The 16617-nt window shown below is 37.8% G+C and overlaps 1 protein-coding gene across 4 annotated transcripts in view; it reads left to right on the top strand.

The window, feature by feature from the left end:
- Positions 1-16617, top strand: part of LOC102688267 (band 3 anion exchange protein) — a 31165-nt gene that overhangs the window by 1036 nt on the left and 13512 nt on the right. The window contains exons 2-11 of one of the 4 annotated variants that reach the window (XM_015362098.2): positions 496-570; positions 3292-3421; positions 3987-4027; positions 5116-5165; positions 5342-5361; positions 8411-8481; positions 9914-10094; positions 15029-15164; positions 15708-15795; positions 16527-16569. In XM_015362098.2, the coding sequence (XP_015217584.2) occupies positions 547-570; positions 3292-3421; positions 3987-4027; positions 5116-5165; positions 5342-5361; positions 8411-8481; positions 9914-10094; positions 15029-15164; positions 15708-15795; positions 16527-16569 (784 nt within the window). In that variant the 5' untranslated portion in view covers positions 496-546. Of the gene's footprint in view, positions 1-495; positions 571-3291; positions 3422-3986; positions 4028-5115; positions 5166-5341; positions 5362-6673; positions 6903-8410; positions 8482-9913; positions 10095-15028; positions 15165-15707; positions 15796-16526; positions 16570-16617 lie in introns of those variants that run through there. The other 3 variants (XM_069185638.1, XM_015362100.2, XM_015362099.2) reach the window with 3 other exon arrangements.

The following is a 16617-nucleotide window of genomic DNA, read 5'->3' as shown; positions in this document are numbered from 1 at the left end:
AATACATTTTTGGGTGTAAATATCTTTATGCATCCGCACAGTCATGCATACACAAGTTGACTCCATACACATGAATATAGAAAGCATAAGACAGAAATGATCAATTTTCGTTTGGATGTTTGTATTTTAAACTAACAGGATTTTGCATAAACTGTATGAATATGTGTTGTTTTTTTACAGTTGACTCAACTGTTCCTCATTACTTTAGCTAAGGCAGTTAGCAGTCAACTCACACACCAAGAAATCCACCATAATGTTTGTCTCATGCCCCTTTTAAAGTTTCAACCATGTCGTATACAACACGAAATGAAACATTTGGTTGCCTTTTACACTGACTTTTTGTCAGGGACAGCATGAAGAAATAAATTAGACTTTCACTTTTAGGTTTATTAAGTCGGCAGACACTTTCATCTAAAACAATTTATAATCTCAACCAACCATGTTTTCTGCTGTTGTGCTCATTAGTAAGCTAACCAAGCTGAGTTATCTTTCCAGGTTATGCAAGTTGATCCCAGACAGACTCAATAAAAACACCATCTCACATCAATGGCATCCAGAGAATCCCCTGGGGTAAGTCCTGTAACAGGGTGGTCTACTTGAGTCCTTCAAGACCACAGTCCTTGATAGCCTATACTATATACTATTATCCTATATGAAGCTTCAGCTTCAGACCCTGAAAAGGTTTGAGCAAACCAGTACATAATTATTTCAATTCAGAAAGTTGACATAATAATAAATGTGAAAACTGTAACTTCCGGGGGCTGGAGTGGAGTATAAGAACATAGGCAAGGTTACAAATGAGAGGAGGCCATTAAGCGCAGTTAGCTCAATGTGGTTGCTAGTAGCTAATTGATCTGAAGATCTCACCTACTGTAGCTGTTTAAGAATTAATATTATGATCACAGCTGTATACAGAAGTTTATCATCCTTTTTTTAAGTTCTTCATTTTTAGCTGTACATTAGTTTCTAGCATTCTTTTGTGTTTTTACTTCTTCAACATATTGTCTAGAAGATTAAAATATTGTGTTCATATAAACACCAAATCTTTTCCATAGCTAGTTCTCTCAGGATCAGTGTTTCTATCATATACAGTACCTATAGTTTGTGTTCAATCATAAAAAATCATAAGATTTAGGGAGAAAGCCTGCCTAAAAACTTACTGGCTGCATGCTTTTTCTTTAAAAATACTTTTGAAGGTATAATAAAATCTAAACACTGCATTAAAATTCAAGTCTTGTGATTCATCCTGGTTGATTAATTCCACACTGAAATTCTGCAGAGCTCTGAATAAGCATAAGAAAAGTTACAAATGAGAAGAGAGCACTCAGGTTACCCTGCTGGTCATTTGTTTCTCGTCTCTTATCGATCCAAAAACCCATCAATCCATTTCTTCCAGGACTGCAATGAATTAGCACTTACAGTTTGCTTGACAGTTTGTTCCATTGGATTTCATCTTTCACCTCTAGTTCATTACACAGTAAAAAACGTGAACAATTACTTCAATCAGACTTACATCGTAGGACCTTCATTCTTAAAATTACAATGCTAGACAACATAGCTCCTTACTGGATTACATAAGGCAGTTCAGGTTTCTTAAAGTGTCCTGGAATCCTGATTCAACTGGTAATAGTAAACACCTATAAGTATATTGCCTGAGCCCAACAGCATTGTTCAGGCTGATAGTATAGTGCTGTTTAAATATTTCTTGAGACTATGTTATAGACAAATACAGGTAAAACCAATACTACATTCTATAAGGTAATTACAAATTACAGTTATTAAAAGTATACAATAATAATTGCAATGGACATCATATGCTTTCCCTTATCAGTCAACCCTTGGCTTAAAAGTGCAAGCTGTAACCTATTGCACAGAGAGCATTCCATATACAGTATGTGTGGAATTATATGTTCAGGCATCACTAAGTGTTGTGATGGCCAGCACTGCTGCCTTATTGGGTTCTGGGTTCGATTCTGCGATTGCCTCACTAGATATGATAGACTCTTCAAGAAAAGAGTGCCATAGAATAATGCTTCTGCTTAAAAAACAGAAAGAAATATTGTACAAAGGTACTAATGTATTTTCACTCAGTATATACATCTAGTAACATGACTTCATTGAAGCCAACACCAAGTTTAAACTGTTTTTAAAGGAAAGGGGTGACTCAAAGAGTTATAAGTCGGTGCTGACAATGTCATATTATGATGTATTATTTAGATAAATGCAGTAAATTATAGCAAGGTTGTAAAACGTTGGAAAACTGAAGGAGATTTTGTCAATTCGACAATTGCGATGATCGTGAACAGGATGGCATTTTAAAATCGAATCCAAACCATAACAATTTGTTAAATAGAAAGTCCTCTTCCACCAGACTGGGAGTTAATATGAAGTGGTTGGAGTGGGGAACCCCGAAGAAAACTCAATAGTCAAAATATGACTTTTTTATTCCTTCTTTCCAACGCGGGATTAACCTCTAACTTGTTCTTTTCAATGAAACGTCTGGTGCTGCAGTAAGAGTGCCACCTAGTGGTCTAGGTCCATCAGTCCCATTTACAAGCGAATTTTCCCTTAGTTTTAACCACTCAAGCAGTGGCCAAACTCAGTGATGCATAACGAGATCTGATGGGACTAGGCTTCCTGTTTAAATTGAGTTTTTTTTGCTAGGACTTTACGTGAGATAAGTGAAATATCGGCAGTTTTACTAAATTTCTATACTGTTTTTATAAATCGCAAATAGTAATAATAATTCCTTACACTTATATCGCACTTTTCTGGACACTCCACTCAAAGTGCTTTACATGCAAATGGGGACTCCCCTCCACCAACACCAATGTGGGGATTATTTTGAAGCCATGACTGGTAAAGGCCATTGGGAAAGCTGGCCAGGATACCAGGGTAACACCCTTACCCTTTTTCGAGAAATGCCCTGGTGTTTTTAATGACAACAGAGTGTCAGGACCTCTTTTTTACGTCTCATCCCAAGGAGAGCACCTTTTTACAGTATAGTGTCCCTGTCACTTAACTAAACATGTTGAGCATAAGTGATGCTCGGTTTCTGAAAATCGGTTATGGACTAATTTCTTGAACTTGAGCAGTTGAAGTGTCTTGTGGGCATTACCTTAGACTCCTACATCATTTCATGAAGAAGAAACCTCCGTAGGCTTGAGTCTATGACTCAAATATTCGCAGTTATGGAATACATTGAAATCTTCACTTATTTCCTCTGGCCCCCCGAGCACACAATGGAAACATTGACAGTAACCACAGTGTGTGCCGTTTTTGTGACTGCAGGCTGGGCAAGGCCTCGGAGATTATCAAGATGATGAAAAATTCCACCAAACTCTGGTAGGGACAAGTTTTGAGGATTCAATCCTAGACCCCGAGGCTGATAACATTAATGATGAGGATGATGAGTTGAAATGTAAGTAATGACCTGCTCATCCTAGTCAAGATCCCATTAGGATACAAAATATCTGTAATGTTTCCTTTTGAGCACATCAATTTCTCACGAGTTTTTGGGAGAAATTTAAAACTGAGATGTCACACATACTGTACGAAACACAGTTGAGTCAATTAACTGATTTGAAGAGAGAGTCAAATAATTTCTCTTGGACCAGTGACAGAAAGGGTCCAGTTTCCAAAAATCCAAGATTTAGTCTGCAGAGGGCCAGCCTCAACTGAATGGAGCCTGTGGCAGGGATCTTGGCCGGAGAAGGACACTATCGAGAGACTAGTCGCCTCAATGACCAGAATCACCAAAACACCTGAGCTCCTCAGAGTTAACTTGAGTGGGGCACAGAAAGATTTAGCCTAATTTGAAAACATTAACATATTGTTTTAAAGACCTGCAGAAATGAAAATCTTTAGAGTGCTTTCTTATCTACACTTAATAATCCAGGATTCCCTTCAAAATGTGCAGCCATTTGATAGAACTGAATTCCTCAGAACAGAATAGAATATCAACAGAGACCGCTGTCTCCCCACAGATCAGCAGACTGCTCAAAGGAAGCCAACTCCTGCAACTCAGGTACAGGCCTACAGGCTACAGGGGAGTGATGACCTGGAAAAAATCAAACATTTATCTATATGTTTTTAAAGCTTTATACAATACATCAGGCAAGATAAGGCTTGGAAAAAACTCACAAATTTGGCTTAAATGTTTATGCTATTCGTGTTTTGCCTTCAATAGAGCATTTTAGTAAAATAAATGTACAAATTGAAAATCAATTCATTGATACACACTATATCGAGTTTTTTAAAAAGGAAGGTAACAAATAGATTTGATTTACAGTGTGAATAAAGTTTCATTTTTGATTGTCAACTCAAAATAGTCATTATTAAAAGATTGCTAATATGAGGAGGGATGGATAAGATTGACACTGGACTTTACAAAATTAAGCCACAATAATGATAGATAAGTCAAAGATTTTTTTCAGCAATATAGCTTATTCCAAAATCACATAAATGTGTTTGTGTTTGTTTGCCTTTTGTCTCTGAGTTGCTAATCTGCACCAATAGTGCACTTCACACACTTCACACACAGGCTATCAGAATCTGTGTTAAGTGAAATATATACAATATATGTACTGTACATATAAAACACCCAAAATACAAGACAGGATTTTCAATGAAACTAACACTCTGCTTTGATTGTAAGAAAAACATGGGTTTCAGACAGGACTAACTGTTTGATCATGGATGTTTTCAAGTATGTTTCGGTCAGTGGGGTTTCTTCATGAAACACTTTGGATCAATAAGATACTATTGACTAAAAAACAAAGATGGGTCAAATTGCCTCCTTTCCTTTGTGGCTTTTTTTCAGTTACTGAAACATCTCCGCAAGCAGCCAGTCACAAGTACTCTGAAGTGAACTCTGATTAATACGTAATTCTACTTTAATGTTGAGGAAGATCATTCATTTTTCTGATTTTCACAAAACTACACAAAACTAAAAATGCGTTTGAGATATCTAATAACGTCCTCCAAAGGTTCCGTAAACCTGTGCTCCCTCTTTATAGCTTGTTAGAAGTGTCTGACAGCTGAGCTTTGCTGTGTTCTGTTTCCACCATGGTAAACTTTCAATGTGCCAGTTCCTCTTATCGTCTGTTTTCACAGGACCAGGATGGGTCATTTGAAGGCTCACCATTTCCACAGGATCCTACGGGGTGAGATCCTGAGAATATCTCTCAGCTCCTGCTGCTCACCAAAAAGAGAAGCAGAGACTTCAGATATACTGCTGTACTAATTGGCAATGAGTCTGACATCCTGGAAAATGTATTAAATTAACTAAAATGCTTTTAATGCTGTTTTAACAGCTTTTGTGTTGTTGTTTTTTTTGCAGGACCCAGATGGAATATGCTGGTATGTATGATCTGGATAAGAGGGTGGAGAGTGATCCACAAGATCACTATGATTGAACATTTCCAGAAAAAAGGCATTTTTAGAAAGGTCCAATCATGGGGCTCTCCAGACTTTCAACTGCTATATCTTGAAAATAGTTGGTGACATTATATGCATAGATTTTTATTTTCCCTGTAGGCAATTTATTTGGAAATCTGTACATTCCTTGGTGACTGGATTAGATGTCAATTTTCCCACAGGGAAAAACAATTTCAAAGTCATCTTGGAAAAGTGTTATTTGTGCTCCTGGTGGCAATGCAGGAACAAGAAGCTGTGCTGTTCAGGGGATGATTTAAGTGTACAATACATGTGCATTTAGATGTAAGATAAATACTGGTGATATGGTTAAAGGCAGGGTCAGAATCTGGTTTATGGCTAAAGTTATAGAATTTAATGAGTTAAAAACTACTCACATGTATTTATTATTATTACAATTAGTTTGCTTAGTAGATTTCAAATGCATTTGATCTGCCATTGATCCCATAAGCTTTGTTTAGTGTACTGAATGTCATGAAAAGCCAACAAATTAGACGACCGTTGGATAGACAAAATGTGATTTGTCTACAGCTACACAGAATAATAACAACACTTATGTTGTATTGGACTTGTTATGCTTCTTGTTTTGAATAGCTGTGACAGCATTTTAACAATTAGCTGTATTTGACATAATCAGAAGGAAATAAAAGAAAGCGAAATGACCTGTCTTTCCTTGTTAAGTAGGCCACTGTGGTTACTATCAATATTATGGGTGCCATTTCAAGCACGATAAACATTCTTAATGTTTGTGTGTTAACTGTGTGTGTGACATCTGCACGGGGGGAGTGTTAGGCTATAAAAATACATCTTTTCCACTATTGTATAACAGGATTAACATCACATTTGTCCTGGCCTCAGGTAGGTCCTGGTTACAGTTGTTACTTCACTGTGATAGAACTTTTATGTGTAGAGAGACAAACGTTTTTGTGTAGTGCATGAGAGTTGATTTGAACTTTAACTGATTAAAGGCATAAAAGGAAAATTCCCCAAATAGTTCCTTTTACCATCCTGAGAACCAGGGTCTCTATAGTTAAAGTTCAGAGGCAAAGTTTATTAAGAAACCATGAAAAAAAACTCAGAAGTTTTTTTTACAATAAAATTCAAATGAGTCACAGTCTATCCTCCTCACTCACAACGATCAGACCCTATGGATTACCTTCTGATGTTGCAACGGCAAAAGACTTTAAGGCATTTTCTTCTATCTAGAAAATCAATGTGCACATTGTGTAACTTAAGTAAAGGGAACCCTTAACATTTTTGCTAAAGCCTTGGGTCAGACCTGCTTATTTCCACTTTGGAATGAGACATGGACTGACTTTCCCTTGTCATAATGTGGATTATCCAGCCATCCAAGGGATCTTGTCCCTTGGGAAAACTAAGATGCAGTGAACATGGGACTTCTAAAGTGTTTGGGAGGATCTTTCGCCCCATATGGCAGTACCTTGGCAGAGATGGAGAGAAAAACAGTAACGCTTTTTTAAATGTTTGTTTGTTGGCTTTGAAGTGGCTTTTATTTCTGTTTCTGCGTTGCTTCCGTGTACAATTTGTCATCAGTTCAGTTGGATCATCTAGTCTGCGCATGCAGACTTATTGAAACAGCTTAGTTGTTGAAAGAATGGGTGCTCAGTCCTTTACTTCAAACATAAATATCCTGTTTTGCAATCAATGAGAAGCTTTTTGTAACGTTTTTTTTTCCTTTGACAAGCTCTAATAACAACATATGACTTCCACATATATTCTACAGCATCATGCAGAATCCACAGTACCTTTTGACTATCCAGTAGTCATCTGCAATGTATTTTTTGTAATGTTTTAAATATAAAGACAATTATGTGGAACATGATAGGTGTAGGTAAGTTTGGGGAAAATTTTAGGTTGTATCTTTTACTATAGACTAGAGACTTATAGTAGTCCATTTACAGTTGGTGTTGAATGTCTCCATACTAAAATACCCTGGCTGTGATTACATTGAGCATGCATAACACTGTAAATGTAAAGATATATATTTTTGTCAAGTCTTGTTTTGTAGAAACATTTCGCTTTTAGAATAAAATCGGAAAAAGATGCGTTATGTAAAACACAGGGCTGCATTTCTGCCGGGGCTGATGATGCAGGAAGAAAACCAATTATCTTCTTGTCCGTTCTTCACTTGACTAGGCCTTACCTTGATAATTCACATTTGTCTTCTCCTGTAAATTCCTGTTGCTGTACTCTGTGTCCTTGTTTCATCCACATACTCATTTCATCAGCCTCCACGAAGGACAGAGATTGACAATTACACCCATGTGACCTGTACGTGTGTCACAGATTGCCTGCAGGGATGTTTTGTTGAGCAAGTTTGATCTTGAAAGAGACTCCCATTTACATCGATTGACTGATTAACCTTTTTTGTTTTTTGCACAAAATTCAAATGGTGGCGGACACGTGTTTTGAAAACATGGCAAGATATTGTCGGAAACTGGCAGGTGAACACCTTCCCCTGGTGACCTCCGTCGCTGTTTCCAAAATGCTGAAAGTTGACAAAAATGAAGATTCTTAAACAGATCTTTAAAAATACACTAAAAAAAATGTTGTTGTAGGTCGAACATATTTGAACATTGGAAGCCATACAATACATGAAGTCTAAGCCCCTCCAGTGCTCACAGTGATACTACTGTTGTCTAAAATGTAGAAGAAACTAAAGTATGGGCAGCATATATCTGTCCAACCAGTTTGCTCAATCACAATATTTGTTTTATTCCATGTATATGTTAAAATGGAGGACAATATGCAGTAACAGAAAAACAGAAAAAAGGGCTCTGTCTGACCAGTGACACAAAGCTCCCTAGGAAAATAAAGATGAATACAGGGCAGCAATAAACACACAAATGGTGTTAGTCCCTACCCATAAAAATGACAGCTCAGTGCGGTGCTTGTGCCATAAATGAGACTGATCCACCAGCCTTCATCTCTCATCACTGCTTTTACCTCACAGGTCAGAACCCTGGAGTGAGTCGAAAACTCTTCAGCGACCCACGCCGACAGAACCCCAGAGGCAACTGCCAGGTGAGCATCCTTAAATAGTGCCGTGGTGCGGAAAGCTCCGGTGTAATGATGAGCCTCAACACTAATTGGCTAAGTCCGGGGTGTTGCCACCCTCCAGCTGTGTCTGAACGCTCCCAGACAGCAGCCTCCCATTGGCTGGATCCTGTCGGGGCTGGGCACAGTAGGGGAGACTGCCCGCTGTCTGTGGTCAGAAACCTGCAAACCGAGACTCTCCAATGCTGCTCCGCACTTGCAGAGTAAGAAGAAGCTCCGGGTTCGACGACGAGCGTCGCTCGGAGGATTCGTGGGCGTTGGCTTTATCTCTCCTAGTTTGGAGCTTTGGGGATGCGAGAGGTAAAGATGAGTCTCGCTGACTAATAAATAGGTATTTCAAATTACTAGCTTGCAAAGGTGTCGCTGCTAGGTTGAGGAATGACTGTAATTGACTATAATCCTTATTGATATATTTAATCACTAAGTGTGCCACTTGCGTACATTCATAACATGGGCCATAATTGGTTTTGCCCAGACAGGCTAAGAGAAAAGTGGCTGCAGTCAACAGTCCTGCTGCTGACAGTGTTAGTACTCTGTACAGTACGTGACAGGTGACTCTGAACTAGGCTGCATGCATGTTGGTCAAGAGGTGACTGAAGGAGCTCTAACACTTTACTGTTATGTTCACTACAGTACACATCATCCAGAATCTGAAGGCTCTACTTGCTAAGATGATTTATTTAAAATTGTCAAACACCCTAGATTAGATAGATTGAGACACAGTTTGCTTCAATCATCAATGTCAATGTGATCATCAATTTAATGTGGGAAAATGCAGAAAACAATGTATTCTTTACTCTGCATCTCATAACTTCCACATTGGATACAGTGATTTTAGATTTGCTTTCTGTAACAACTGAGCGCGTTTGTGTTCATTAAAATCTCCAGCAATTACGAGATTCAGATACATTAATGCAAATGTCTTTGTAACAGCCCGTTTCTTAGATAATTTATGTTTATGTTTCTCCTTTCTTCCTCTTATTGTTTATAGTACAACATTTTTCAAGCTAGGGCTGTCTAAAGTCAAGTTAGGGACACAGATGTACAAACTGAGATAACCAATGCTGCACTTACTGACACAGTTTGCTTCAAAACAGAGTTTATTCTAGTAGCATTAATTCATTTATGATTATATAAATCTCTCTCTCCCTTCAGTTTTTTTAATTTAAATTCTATCCCCATTATGCAACATTGACAGGTATGTCTGTAAAGGTAACATAATTGGGTATGGCTGCTTGCATGGTGGTGAAGGTATATAATTTTCCTTATATAACACTTACTATACATGCAGTATCAAAGTCTTTGTGATGCATTTTATGCACCCAAGCTAACAGTCATCTTCTCATCTCAGATTCCTTTTGACTTAAATGCATTAAACTTTGTCTCCTCTCCTGTTCAGGCCTACGTCGAGCTGAACGAGCTGATTATGGGCAAGAACCAGGAGCAGTACTGGCAGGAGACGGGACGATGGATCCGCTACGAGGAGAGCTTCGACCAAACCACAGAAAACTGGGGGAAAGCCCACATCCCCTACCTCACCTTCAAGAGCCTGCTGGATCTACGCAAGACCATGACCAAAGGTGAGTGGCCCAATCATAGACCCCGACTGTCCACTGGTCCTCACAAACTCACCATCCACTCTTTCCTGCATCTTGGCTCTCTCCTCACTTTCTTCCTGAAGTGACCAAACCACACTTTGGGTCAGACCGGCGTCGCTCCAGTGTCAGTACGGGCAAACCCGACTCTGGTTATATCCCAAAAAAAGGTGCTTAGGTTCAGGAGCATCGTTTCTCCTAAATAAAGAATAAAGTAATTTTTTTATTAAGCTTGTTAAGAGAAGGATACACTGCTACAGTACTTCTATATGTTGAACACCTGAAAACGCAGGAAATGTTCATGACAAAAAATATGCCGCTCATTAAGTGACAAATGTCAAATGATTGTCTGTCATTTCCCTCTAAACTAAGTTTGTCACAGATTCTAAGTTTAAATCTCTGCCTCTGTCATAAAACTGGTAATGGCATGCACGGGTAATTCTTTGTATGAAACAGGTGTGCAAAACTGGCTTCTGACATGTTTTGTATTTCTGTTATTCACGTTGAACCTGACATCACTTTTGTGCTCAGCCTGATTTATTGCCTTTAAAATTAAATTTAATACCTTTAAAACAGGTGGGCATGTGCTGTGTAGATTACCCTTGCAAAATATTATAATCATATTTTATGATCAGTTAATATTTTAATACAACATTTTTAAAAACATTAAATAAGTAGCTGCTTGTTTTGCATTGTTGAACAATACACACAGCCGGTGCAAAATATGGCATTATAATACACATAAGAACATGAAAAAGATTGCAGATGAGAGTAGGCCATTCTGATATTCTGTTAAACTGTTAAAAAGTTGCCAGTAGCTAAGGGATCCAATGATCACATTCAACCAATTGTTTGAAAAATGCCACAGGACTAACCTTGAATATACTGTATAGTTGGGTAGTTTGTTCCAGACTCCCACTGCTCTTTGTTGAAAAAATGCCTCCTGTTTCAGTTTTAAATGCACTTCCTGCTAGTTTCCACTCTTGTCTGGTTCATGTCTCACTGTTGACTGTGAACATGCCCACTGACTTTGTCAATGCCTTGGCGGACGTGTTTCCCATTTACATGCATAGTTTGTTTCTGCTACCTGCATGTAACACTCTGCGCTTTGTACGAGGTACTGTCTGTACTTTTAATGGCATTTTGAATTTGCTTTGTGGCATTTACAGTGTTTACCCTCCTCTTTTAGTATCATGTGGGAAATCACTGGTTTAATACCTATTTCAGCAGCTACATAATTTTGTAGAAAACCAGAACAGTGGTTCTAACACAGATCCCTGTGGTACTCCACTAATTTTGTCACCTCAATTTCAGCATTCACCCCTTATCTGGAATCAGTTGTCTGTCAATCAGCAACATAAATTAACTTGAATGCCTACAACCTGCTATTTAACAATTATTTTATTGTGAAATGTGCATTATGTGATATATTGGTGTATTTGGTGTGAATTGTTGCCTGTTCAAAGAACTTGATCAAGCTAAGCAATATAGAAATCTGACTCTGGACTGGGGTCATTACTTCTGACCTGGCTTAAGTAGATTTTAGACAGAAACCTGAGACCTGATGTGTGTGGCATGTCAGAAATAAGAGTTCTATGTGACTCCTCAGGATTAACTGAAAGACAGTGATGACATTATCATGAACAGCCACTGTGCCATATTTCTATGATTCCACTATGATTGGTGATGGTCTAACATGAACACTCATTCATGGTAATAACATAGGGTGATCATGACTGTACCCAAACTATAAAACTCGCTGTAACACTGCTGGAATTCAGGACACAGTGGAGGATGTACCTTGTGTGTGTCATTCTACCACAAATCAGACTCATCTCACACCTTCTCCAAACTGTGCTGTTACTTCTTGCATCCTCACAGCAAGCAAGACCTAAAAACCTGTGTTTATTAATTGAATAGATTAGCCATTAACCTTTCATTGTCTGTGAGAGGTACTTCTGAGGTATAGGAAATGCTCAGTATTTTTCTCACAGATTTGACTTGTTGGACAGTTTATTTGAAGCTCTTTGTCAGGGAGCTATGGTGTTCTGAGTGTTAAATGTCAATCCTATTTCCTTGTATGTAGAGAAGTTTAAAGGGAAGATAAGATTTTGCAGTTCACACCTAATTGTCCTATTAATTGTTCAATAATTAGGTGATGGTCATGACTGAGAGGTTCATTCTGTGTAAATGAATACATTATTTATATTAATCCCTAATTTCTCATTCAGCAATTATGGAATGTCATGGTATTTAAAATGAGCTGTACAACATCAAATGTAAGACATTACTTAGACGTATACCCTGATTTATTTCAAGGACAAGGTTCTGGTACCAACTAGAGTTTACAGATAAATTCTTCTGAAGCAGACTCAGGGGATTCTCAGAATTGCATACTGCTATCAGAGAGCTAAGAGCTAAACAACACTGAATCACAGGTTTTTCAAGACAGCATTCCAGGTTGCTTTGCATTAAATTTTTCATTAACAGTCTTTTAGATTTTTTGGGGAAATGTATCAGGCGTCATGCTGTGTCTATCTGTGGGCAATGGAAAGTTCTCAAACTTAGACCTGTGTAATTTAATACAGTCAGATACCCGAAACACAATGTAATCCTATAAAACATTATAACTTTTTACAAACGAGTCCACAGCCAATTATATGGTGTTCAAAAAAACATTTTCTTTTTATGAATCTGATTTTAAAATGAGTTTATAAGCAAAAGGACTTGCAGGAGCTAATCACATGGTGGCGCTAGATAGCAAGGTTTTTATTAACCTGCTTGCTAGCAATTGAAGTTTATTAGGAGAGGAAGTATATTATTTATTATGTTTTAGATATATTATGATTTAGTCGATCGCTGTAGTATTATCTCTTAAACAAATGTTATCTCATGTTAATACAGCAACTGCTTTCACTAAAGCTGCAAAACATTAACTATCCCGCTTGACAGCAGGTTAAATAGTAGTTGCATGAAAAGGCTAAGACACCTGTCCTTTCTCAAAGCCTCTGTGATCAAGGTGATCAAGACAATTTTTCCTTGCTTCAGGCAGTCATGCCAAACTCTAAAATTACACATCTTGCAGAGGCATTTAAACACAACACAACACACTATCTAGAATCAATCTGGAGCAGAAAATAAAGCAAATGTTGCCCTAGATGAGCAAAAACATTGACATCTGTGTTATAATTTTGCAACATCTGAGACTATCAAATGGTTTTTTTTTCAATAAAAATTGTTGTGGCATTATTTGAAACAAATTATTTATCCACATCTTACTGGATACCCCCTAATTACCCATGTCACGTATCTTGCAGTTCAGTAAATAAATGCACCATAAACACCTGTTTGATTCACTCTGCCTTCTTAATCACTCTCTCACAAAGCTGATTGAGAAGGTGTCATGCTTAGCATTAGTACAAACAAAATTCAGTCATTTTACAGTACTCCTCTGATTAAAATTCAATCATCATCAATCAAGGAGCATTTTAAAGCATAAATTGCTATAAGTTTATCAACCTATGGCAGTTATCCAATCTCACAAAGTTTTTTTTTTCTTATGCACTCTCAATTAAAATATGCCCTTAATAGAAGTTTAAACTCATCCATTCACAGTGATTTTCAGAACTCTTCACTTCCTGGCAAATCAATTCCCCTTTTCTGACTTTTCTGACAGGAACTGTGGAAGATAAGAGGTGGAAATTAATTTAAACACCATTTTGGAACATAAGCTGGAAGCTTGATTTTTTGGACGTCTTCTTCAGAAGTCCCTTCTGCCTTAAGAATTCATATAAGCCTTTCTTCCTTCCAAACTCAGGGACTTTAGATAAATAAATTATACTTTAAGATTTTCTAACAGTAAGTAGACTGGCTTTACTTTAGGTGTGTGCTAGAACTTAAAGTAATCAAGGCCCGTTTTAATCTACTGTGATGAGAGCTGCTTATCACCAAGCTATTGATTCAATCATAAAACCTGTAATCAAATGGCATTTCATTAATCAGTTACTTGGCTGGAGAGGACCCAGCACTTACAATAACATAATTTATGCAACCCTTCATAGCAGATTAAGATACAGTATATTATTCTATCCTGCTAAATAACCAAGGAACTGCTATTTATTGAAAATATGGTCAATGCGTACTATGTGTGTTATAGACCTGCTTGATTATTTGAGGAATCTGATATCAGGCTGGAGGTTTTCCCAAATGTCTGATAACTGCTGGGATCCTGATAAAGAAATGTGCAGAAAAAAATGGTTCCTTCATGCAGAGATGCTGAATAAATTTTTCAAAACATGGTTAACAGGAGAAAGTCATTTGACACAGCTGAGATGCACTACATTGCCAAGTGATTTTAGTTTGTGATTCACTGGTTCTTGTTTCAGTAAAATGCCAACAACGAAACCTTAATCCATTGTCTGTGGATAAAGTGAGGTAGTTTAACATGGTTATGTGTATTAAGAAACTTTAACTGTGTTTAGTTAATGAGTTGCGAAAGAAAAACCTTGAAAGTTACTTTAAATTTAACTTTCAGGAATAAACAATTAATATATAAAGTATATATTGATATTAATAGGTAAATCTGAAAACTTATTAGTTAAAAAGTGATTTTACATGCTTGTTACAGTATCTTATTTTTTTCTACAAACTAGGCATCTTTGGCCGGCCAAGCCCCTTGAAAGAGACATGAAAGAAGCCCACCTACGTGTCTCAATGAAGAAATCTAATCAAATCTGTTTAATCACAATACAATAGGTTGCTTTGCCTCCACCTTAAAGGCCTTCCACTCCCTTTGTCCTCACAAGCCTTAGAGAGGCTCTGGGACTCAGGTCTTCAATCAGGAAGGCTCTTTGGCTTGTGTAATTGTGACCTGAGTGACTCTTTTCCTTGCTCAATCATGGGTGTCTGCGTGCCTCTAGACACCGTCCTGCTGGACATCGAGGAGAGGAGCCTGGCTGGCATTGCCAAGCAGGTGGTGGACAAGCTGGTGAGCGAGAACGAGATCCAGGATCGGGATCGAGAGGCCCTGCTCCGGGCTTTGCTCCTGAGGCGCAGGTAGGGCAAGTGGGGCGCACAGATAGGCAGCCAGATTTTAATTAAAGGAGCTATTAATAGAGAAAATATTATTCATATAGTTTAAATATAACAGTGTTGGAAGTATTAGATTGCAAGTTAACTTTTATATTTAAGTGCAGGACTCGCTACTGTTTTCAATTTGCAGGTTCAGAATGTCATTTTAATGTTAAACATGTTTATAGTGAATATATCAGCAGGGTGTGTGCATAATGTTTTTTGTTTCTGAAGAGGCATTTTTATTGCACTCCCGCTGATAATAATCCAACGTCAATCCAATGATAATTGTATTAATTTTATTGTATTTCCATGCAAGCATAGCTACTTGTTTCCTTTGTACGTTGTTTACTCCATGTTAAAATGTGCATGATATTTTGTAAAAACACCTTGGATAAGGATATCTTCATAATAATAGCAGCTCACCCTGTAAAAGAAGGTAATTATTTCCACAGAGCTCCCAACACAAAAAATAGGCTCCCTCCCTCCTATGCTCATATCATACAAACTCTCTGTTGCCCCCTGCAGCCAGACATTGGAAGCACAACACAAGGAGGAGGAACCCCTGACGAAAGATCCACAAATTGAGATGGAGACCTTTTCTGTAACCAAGGAGGTAATTCCTGATCAGTGACTTGACAGAAAAACAACCATCTTATTGTCCTGGGTATGCATGTAAAGACCTCAAAATTTTCGGTGCAGCATATAAGGACTTTCAGAAATACTGTATTTGATCACCTGCTCAAGAAGACATTGGAAGAGTTGGATATGAAAATTGCAGCTGTTTTCAGTGATGCCAGAATACACAAACATTGCTATCAATAGTTGAGAGAATCAAAATTGGCATTCCTAGATCTTGTAAACTGATTTCACTTCATTTAATCATTTTGTTTTTTAAAGAGATGCGATTCAATTAGGGCAGCATGGTGGCACGTTGATTAATATTGCAGTTTTGCAGCTCTGGGGTCCCAAGTTCAATTCCAGACCAGGTACAGGTATGCTTTATGTGTGGAATATGTACAACATGTTCCCCCTTTGTTTGCGTGAATTTGCTCTGGTTTCCTCCCACAGTCCAAAAACATGCTGGTAGATTTAATTGGCCTCTGGGAAAATTGATATGGTGTCAGTGTCTTTGTGAGCCCTCTAATATCCCAGCTACCAAAAACAAGCTACGTGATGAAATTTACATCTAAAACAAAAAAAATAATGATAAAATAATCACATCAGATCACAATATCCGCTAACATGATTACAAAACACCCCATGTTATTGTTGGACACTAACACCCTTTATTTGTATTGAAAGACAAGGATTAACCACAATATCATGTTTTCTGTTCTGTTACAGAGAGGCTCTACTCAGAATGTGGAAGCAACACTGGTCCTTGTAGGTAAGTGAAAGTAATTACTGTACATCAAGAGTGATTAATTTGTGATGG

This window comes from Lepisosteus oculatus, chromosome 28 (genome assembly GCF_040954835.1).
Source record: "Lepisosteus oculatus isolate fLepOcu1 chromosome 28, fLepOcu1.hap2, whole genome shotgun sequence".
NCBI classification, from domain to species: Eukaryota; Metazoa; Chordata; class Actinopteri; order Semionotiformes; family Lepisosteidae; genus Lepisosteus; species Lepisosteus oculatus.
Note: the sequence above shows the minus strand (reverse complement) of the source record. Positions and strands in the feature narration are given on the sequence as shown.